Source organism: Prunus mume, linkage group LG2, assembly GCF_029339155.1.
Source record: "Prunus mume cultivar Tortuosa linkage group LG2, ASM2933915v1, whole genome shotgun sequence".
NCBI lineage: Eukaryota > Viridiplantae > Streptophyta > Magnoliopsida > Rosales > Rosaceae > Prunus > Prunus mume.
Window position 1 is genome coordinate 39,285,277 of NC_142699.1, and position 8,898 is coordinate 39,294,174.

Here is an 8,898-nt window from a genome sequence, read left to right on the forward strand (position 1 = left end):
CCATCAAAGACATCAATGCTCAAGTTATAGAAGGTAGATTCTCAGTTCTGTCTATCTTTTACTCATTCTGCCTCTGTGATGATGTCTAACATTTGTTTTGTCTCTAACTGATTCCTCCCTGACAAAGAACATAGGAGGACAAGCTTTCCAGGCTGGAGAAGTGATTGGTAAGCTTCCCATCATTTTGTTCCTTTTATTGTTTTCCTGTGCTGGATTGACTTCTGACTTGCTTGTTTCTTGTGTAGTCACTTTTGTCATAGCTGGGGGACTTGGAGCTTCCTTTCGGAAATGAGGAGGATGAAACTCTAGCGGAACAACCAGCTATTGAGGTGACTCCCTCCAGCAGAAAGAACAAGAGAAAAGAGGCTGCTTCAGGTCTATGATAGTCTGTCGACTGAGACACTTTCCATCTGTTCCCAAGTATGAACAGAATTGGCTGGTAAGCTAGTATACTAGGTGAAGGCTTGTCCAGAGAGAGAGTTTCCAAAAAGCCTTAGTTTTTACAAAGGGTTATTTTCTATGGCTATGCACTAGACAGAAAATCTGCCTATATGCTCAACCGATGAAGCACAAGTGTCTTCTCCGTTGAAGAAGGTGAAATTTGGTACCTTAAAGCCCGAGGAAAGGGTTTCTGATCAATATAAGCCGGATATGGCTTTCTGTAGGTGGGCTTTTCCCCTCTTCTGGCCTCATGTTCCATCATTTCTCCGATCATTCTCTGAAGTGCCCCTATGTCATTTAGAGCATTGACACGATAGGGATTTCGTCATCGTTCTGGCTGGTTTTGCTCAATCTTGTGCTCCGTTCTGTGTGGTATGGGCAGAACTTCCTCCCTGTGTTCTTCTTCTTCTTCGAAATCTGGATGATTCCTCTAGTTTGCCCCCGGTTTGTTCCTGTCATTGTTGGCAAAGGGGTTAATTCCCCCTTTGCCTCTCCTCCTCTTGCTAGTGGGGGGAATGGATTGGGGTCCATCATTCAGAGTCCGTAGGGCTACACAACTATTTGCTCAGGTAGAAGTGCCAAAGGCTGATCACGTGGGGCCACTGGTTGTGGAATAGATGGAGGTTTTAGCTGGTTCTGGGGTCTGAACTGGTATAGGGCCTTCTGGACAAACTGGAGCCTCATGTTCTTGGATGGGAAGGGCTCCTCCCCTCTGTCTAGCTTGGAATTCTCCATGTCACATTATTCCATTATCTGTGCAATGAGAGATTTTCTTGGTATGGCCATGCGATCTGGTGGAGGTCCACAAGGAGATCTATTCTTGGACCACCACATGCAGGTTTGGAATTATAGCAATAGCAGCTCACGGTCCTTCACAGCCCAGTATCTTGGCTCCTTTTCAAGTGAATGTATACTGTCCCATACTGCATACACATGTTAACATTCTTCATGTTACTTTGTGTGGTAGTCTAATGTTCAAGTGTAAATAAGTGGACTTTAATTCGTAAAGGTGTTTTTGTGAAATGAGACATATGCTTCTTTACCTCGAAGCCCTTACAAAGAGAAACTAGTTTGGCTTATGGTCGCATTCCTGCCTACTTCATTCAGATTGTAGGGTTTCCTCACTAAGTATTACTCCATTAATTTCATTTTCACACTCTTGAAATCTCTAGGTGCCTTTTAAGTATTACTAACAGATGGCTAGGTCAACCTTTTGGTGCTCTTATATCCTAGCTTGGAACATTCAATTAAGTAAAGAATATTAACTTGAATGAACTGCAATCTCTTCGTGATAAATAGCCTGAACACTTTAACCTTTGTTAGAGATAACACCATGTTCTGTGGGATTAGATGGAAGTTATGGGCTCTAACATATAACTTTTGAAGAAGTTACATCCTTTCATTTGAATGAATATCTTTTCACATCTGCAGACACATCATTTAATTAGGTGTTACTTGGTGCACCTTCACAAGTCATTCATGAAGCTACGTTGTCATTGATCAATAATCAGCATATAACTCATATATCACTATTACAAGTGATTATCTCTGATGAGTGATTTCCTCGTTGGCCTAGAAATTGAGGCCACTGTCTTTTATCTCCTTCTCCCATTTCTCACTATGCCTTGCTGTGTTTCCTATCAAGATTTTTCAGCTTGGTTGCGGTCATGGACTTCCTGGTATCTTTGCTTGGCTTGAGGTGAGTTTTTGCTTCTTAAGCTCATACATTTGGTTTCATAGATTAGATTTCTTAAGATTCTTCATTGTTGCTTCAGGGTGCAGCTGCCATTCATTTCCAGGACTTCAATGTGGAGGTCCTGCCGTGTCTCACCATACCTAATGTAAATTCAAATGTTCGGAGCTTCCAACGCCCAGCACTGCAAGTTACAAAGTGTGATGCGCAGACGGAAATTCATTTTTTTGCTGGCAACTTGCGTGAAATCCATAAGCTTCTTCCCTATGCACAAAACATTGAGAAGGATCTAAATGTTAGTACAGGGAAAGGTTTAGATGCTTGGTATGATTATTTTAATACAAATTTATAAATAAACCCAGAGACAGTTTACTCAATCTCTGCTACCCCACATCTTTATGAACCCATAAAGAAGTTCTTATTTAGTTTGTCATTATTTACGATTCAGAACTGTGAACTTGCAGCTGCTGTAGGTCTCATAATGTTTAATTTACAGTGCATAACTCCTTCTCATGGAGTAGTATACATGGCTGCCAAGAAGCATTATTTTGGAGTCGGTGGGGGAACTCGAAGGTTCCTATCCATTGTGGAGAAAGATAGTAAGCTAGTCTGAGTTATCTAGAAAACTACTTAGAATCTATCTTGCCGCAGAAGTAGTCTCTTATTTGTTTTCTACCCTATTCCTTTGGTTCATGGGATTGGGTTGAAGGGGATGGAACAAGTTACAGTACACTACATTCATGTATGAGCAGGGTTTTGTCGTTGTAATTAAAATATTCATGGTTCCTTTGTTAAATATATGTTCCTTTGTTTTCTACCCCTTTTGTTTTGTTTGCTAATTGCCGTTGTATGAGCAGGGTTTAAATATATGGTTCCTTTGTTAGATGTGTTAATGTGTTCTTGGAAGTAGGCCTCCCTTTTTATAGAGTCCACATCACCATCCTTGTCTCAGAGTGATATCTTTACAGATGCCCAAGTATTGGAATTCCTTTCTGCAGGGGTCTTGGCTTCTAGCATGGTCGCTGAAGATGGAGATGGTTCTTCTAATGTCCGAGAGGTATGGAAGCTTTCGTTTAAGTAGGCATGGAGTTTATGTGGATCAAACACTATCCTTATTTTTTATTTCTCTTTTTCAATCTCCTCCCCTGTGGCCACCAATTTGGGCACTTACCTCCCATATGAAGAATCAAATACTGTAATCTAAATTAGAAGAATCAAATGTTACAGTTGTTAGGCTATACGCAGACAAGAAGGATGTAGAGAACTATTCTGCAGATACAACATGCCTTTTAGGACGCAAACCTCTCAAAGCTTTTAGGGTTTCCAAATCAGGCGTCACCCCTTGTTCGATCATTTCCTCAACGAGCCTCAAAGCTTCGCCTATCCTTTTAGCTTGCATATAGCCGTTGACCAAGGCTTTATAGCAAGAAGCAATATCAGGGACACGATCTTTTATCACCATTAAATCAATGACCTTCTTTGCCTTATCCATTTTGCCACGAAAACAATAACCATCAATTAGCATACTGCAAGTTATTTTGCTCAGCTCCGTACCATATTTAACTTTGGCCTCAACTACTTTATGAGCCTCTTCTGGCATCCCTCCTTGGAAGAGAGCATCCAAAAGTATTGTCAAAGTTATGATATCAGGTAAGACTCCCTGAACTACCATTTCATCAAACAACCTTGTGGCTTCAGCCCATTGATTTGTACGGCACATGCCATAAATTAGAGAGTTGTAAGTGAAAATGTCAAGCCTAATACCTCTTTGGGACATTAGCTCTAACACGGAGAGCGCTTCCTCGGTCCGTCTCTGCTTGCAAAGAGCATGTATTACAGAGGTAAAGGTTACAACATTTGGTGCAATTCCTTCATCCAGCATTCTATTAAACAACCTTGTGGCTTCTTTCCATCGCGCGGAATGGCAGAGGCTATTAATTAAGGAGTTGTAGGTGACGAGATCAGGCTTTACACCTCTAAGGAACATTTCTTTCATAAGGTTAAGTGCCTCCGCTGTCTTCCCTTCCTTGCACAAAGCATCCAACACAGAACTGAATGTAACAATATTAGGGAAGGCGCCACAATCAATCATGTTTCTAAATAGCCGCACAGCTTCTTCCCACTTACCAGACTTGCATGCTGCAGAAATTATGGAAGTAAAAGTGACAACATCAGGCTTTCTGCCTTTCTTATTCATTATTTCAAACAGACCAAGTGCTCGTGTCCAAAGACCCTTGTTGCATAATCCATAAATTAATGAATTGTAACTGACGATATCCGGCGCAACACTTTTGTTGATCATATCTCGAAATAGGGTCAGCGCCTCATCTATTCTTCTTTCTTTGCATAAGCGGTCAAGGATTGGATTATAGCATTGAGGGTCAGGCTTAAACCTTCCATCTTCATACATTTGCTCGAGTATCTCAAGCGCCATACATGTTTTCCCAGCTCTGCACAACCCATTAATTATAGTAGCGTAAGTGATTTCACAGCATGCTAATCCTTTCTCTTCTATTTTCTGGAACAACTCCATTGCCTCAGAGAGCGACCTGTACTTGCAAATCCCATGAAGTAAAGTATTCAAAGTATAAGCATTGGGCTGAAGACCATGTTTAAGGATAGTTGCTAAAACAGAGAAACCCAAGTCCACCTGATTCATACGGCACAAGCAATTGATAACAACATTCAGTGTACCGACTTCCGGGTGTAAGCCAACACAAGCCAGCATCTGTATATACATAGAAACTACAGTGGAACACTGATTCATCTTGGAGACTGCCCAAAGCAAATGATTAATAGCCCAAATCGAGGGAATGGGTTTCATTTGAATTACGGAATTGAAGTGACCCAGTGCTTCGTCTAACCCAAGATTACCAGATTTACAACGCATTTTTACCAAATCCTCCAAATCAATGGTTTCCTTAACACTAACAGTATGACAACGATTGGCAGCAAAAGAGCAAAACTGGCTTCTGAAAAAGACGAGCCCGAACACAAGATAGAGAGAAGAAGGATTACCCTTTTGGTGAATCGTGAGCCCTTGAGCTCTTTTGGCCATAATTTTCGTCATCATCGACCAGCTCCTAAGGCAGAGCAAGCAATTCCCGATTTTTTTGGTCGAAATGAATGAAATTTCATTGCCAAAACAAAGATACAACTTACAAGGAACCTAAATACTAAAAAACAGAAAAAACAGAAAAATAAGGACTCAAACATAAGAAAACAAAACTCAACATAACATACCAAAATAGGAGGCCCAAAACAACAAAAGCCCACAAAATACAAAAACCCCAACACCTAACCCTAAACAAAACAAGCTGCCGCCACAAGAAGAGTAACTTCAATTTTAGGGAAGAACGTTAATTTTCCGTTGGTTCATCCATTTTTGCCAACTGTTGGTTGGGTTCATTTTGGAATTTACATATGGGGTGGTGCCGCAGTGGGAAAGTGGGTCAAACTCTCCCCCGTCAGTCAAGTCCTTAAAACTGAGGAGGAGTTCCTCCTTACAACCAATTGTAAGGACTCAATTGTAAATGCCACATCAACCATATATATATATATATACAATCCCGATCTCTTGGACTACAAGGGTCCAAGAGATTTATGGTCACTCACCGTTAGATGTAAATTCAATAGTTCACTCACTCTTGCACTCCTTTTAAGAAATTTTTTTGAACCGTTAGATTAACATCCAACGGTGGGTGACCACAATTTCTTGGACCCTTGTGGTCCAAGAGATCGGAGTTGTATATATATATATATATATATATATATCTTCAGAAGTAAAAATGAAAACTTTTCCTGACCCTATCTTAGCATCATCTTTAGAAAATGGAATGTCTGCGAAATAGAAAAATTTGATTGATACAAAACCCTGTGAGGAGTGTGTTGCATCTGAGGCTTTGATCTTAAAATTATGCATGAGTTTATATTACAATTGAAGCAACCAAAAACATCAGTCACTGAAAATTCAAGAACAACAGCTATATAGCTACAAGTGTACTTCAAATCCTTTTATTTTTTCTTTTGATTTAATGTGTACTATGTAATGCAAATCCTTACTTTTTATGTCCCAAAAAGAAGAAAAGTTCAAGAGCAGACAGGGACCTTCGTTAAGCACCTGCCTAGCCCAGAGACATGTGGTGATTACTGCGTAAACAGAGCGTCAAACCGAGAATGAGGTAGGGGCAAGTGTTGTCATAATCACCACAATTGGACTTTGTTAGAACAAGCCATCACACTGGGCTTTCAAACTTCAAACTACAAAGGCAGAATACGAGGCATTGCTCATTTGAACTGCGCCTAGCAAAGATTAGTCATCTACTCGGACTCGGTGATCATGAATCAAGCGGTAGTACACGAAAAAACATCCAAGAATGATCCAGTACCTCGACAAAGTCCAAGCACTTTTGAAGGAATTCACCACTTTCACCATCCAACAAGCCTAGGATCAACGCTGGTACCCGGATCAAATGTTCCACCCCAGTTGAACACTTGACCGATCAAGTATAGAAGAAATGGAGTCAATGGACACAATGCAGATTGATGAAAACCCTACCTGGCAGCAGAACTCATCATCGATTTGCTTGGTGAATGGAAATCTGCCAACCAATAAGTCCGAAGCTAGGAAAGTCCAGGAGAAGGCCGCAAATTACTACATGTAAGACAACAAGCTCATTCTCAAATCATACTTTGACCCTCATCTCACATGCATAAAATACCATTAAACACTTAAGGTTCTCTGCAAAATTCACAACAGCGAGTGTGGCAACAACTTTGGAGGTAGGTCACTCCCTAGAAGGCTCTAAACACAGGATATTTTTGGCCTACCATGCACCATTACTCCACCAAATATATCAAAAGATGTGATTGCTACCAGGTGCAGAACCAGTTCTAACTTGCCTGCCAAAGTCTACCATCTATAGAATAGTGCATGGCGATTCATGCATAGAACCATTGATGTAGTGGGTCCCCTGCCACTAGCACCCGCCAAGAAAGACATGATGATCGTCGTCACCAACTACTTTACTAAATGGAACGAGGTAGAAGCTCTATCCTCTACTAAAGAGGCCAATGTGAAATGATTTGTCTGGAGAAACATCATCTGCCGGTTTGACTGTCCACAATCGCTAGTTGTCAAATATGACTTATAATTCATTGACAAGCAAATCACTGCTTTCTTTGTAAAATACAAGATCAAGCAACACATGTCCACCCCTAGGTATCTGCAAGGCAATGGTCAGGCCAAGGCATCCGACAAAATTATATTAGACCGCCTAAAGAAGAGATTAGAGTACTGTGGGCTTATCGCACCACCAAGCGAAGATCAACTGACGAAACCCCATTTTACCTCGCCTATGAGATAGAAGCAATCATCCCTCCTCACATCACTGTCCCTTCCATAAGCATTAAGGTTGGCAATGTTGATCAGGAACTCAGTTGAGCGAAAGAAGCTCAACCTCGACCTACCGAAGGAGAATGAGAGAACCATTGTTTGAATTGCCTTATACCAGCAGGATAGTTGAAGTCTTACTACTACAAAAAGGCCAAGGTCAAACAATTTCAATCGGGCAACCTTGTCCTCAGAAAGACTTTCATCACTGCACAAAGGTAAGGATCAAATAAGATGAAACCCAATTGAGAAGGCCCTTACGTGATTAGCCAGTCCGAGGGCAGAGGAAGCGATACACTTGACATCATTGAAGGGAAGGAGATTCCAACAACGGAATGTTTGCCACCTCCAAAGATATTATCCATAACGTTTCCTCCTACCTGCTCAGTCCCTAGCAAATGACTGAGTCCTGCAAATTAATGAAGAAGAAAGCAACTACTGCAAATTTCAGAATGTACCAAAAAAAAATGGTTGCCCATAAGGAGCATCAGCAGGGAGCGCGCATGGCGACAACCGCGTCATTCGGGAGACCAATACACCAAGAAGTATCGCCGGGACACGTAGCCCAAGAAGCATCCTTGGGAGATCAGAGTGGGCGAGGAATTTTCTAAGGGAGGTATCTAGGTTCTATACATTTCCTAAAGAGGTAGGATAGTCACAGCGTGTCGTTTGAAGTGCACACATACAAAAGCGTCATGGAATACAGGGTTCCTATATGTTTGGGGCAGGATAAATGAATCTCTAAGCAACATTCCTTTGAAATTGGATGAGAGAGGATAGGTACCTGCAAAAGATACTTTGACGCTCAAGTCAATTTTGTATGTATTTGCCCCAATTAATTTAAAATCGCATCCTCTTATCTGGTTGTGAAGCTTCGCATTTATACCTGACGCCAGCCTTGGGATGCAAACTTCGCTTTACACGTCTCATGTCCACTTTCGCCACTTCTAGATAATGAAGGTTGTGCGTCATCAACTCCCAACTGTGTTCACGTTGTCCCTCGATTCATGCGAATTGGGGAGTGCAATCGTTTGAATATACCCACGAACCCACGACAAGTACATGTTTTTATCAAATGGTCCAAAAGGGCAAAGGTAGTATCCCAAAGAGAATGTGAGCTAAGTTGAGTTTTTCCCTCAAACCACACGCTAGGCACGAGAGGGGAGAGGAAAAAAATAGGGCAATTTGGGAAAAATAATTTGCTACAGATCTGCCACGTCCTTTGGATCGGATATAGGTTTGGATGAGCATTGCCCTAAAGTGGGTTCACATGCACGAAAGCACAACACAAGCTTGGATTGACGTCGGTCCAATGTGGGTTCGTATGCACGTAACCCAACGTAAATTCATATGGGCATTGGCCCAATACGGG

At 41.4% G+C, this 8,898-nt stretch overlaps 1 protein-coding gene across 1 annotated transcript; it reads right to left on the minus strand.

Annotated features, from left to right (window-relative positions):
- Positions 1-3,223: 3,223 nt before the first annotated feature.
- On the minus strand, positions 3,224-5,400 carry LOC103322697 (uncharacterized). Its single transcript, XM_089047195.1, has one exon. The coding sequence runs from the start codon at positions 5,205-5,207 to the stop codon at positions 3,399-3,401; it is 1,809 nt and encodes a 602-aa protein (XP_088903321.1). The 5' UTR covers positions 5,208-5,400; the 3' UTR covers positions 3,224-3,398.
- Positions 5,401-8,898: the final 3,498 nt, after the last annotated feature.

What these genes read in the sequence shown, in the direction of transcription:
- LOC103322697 (XM_089047195.1), bottom strand. Translation starts at nt 5,207, where the DNA reads ATGATGACGAAAATTATGGCCAAAAGAGCTCAAGGGCTCACGATTCAC.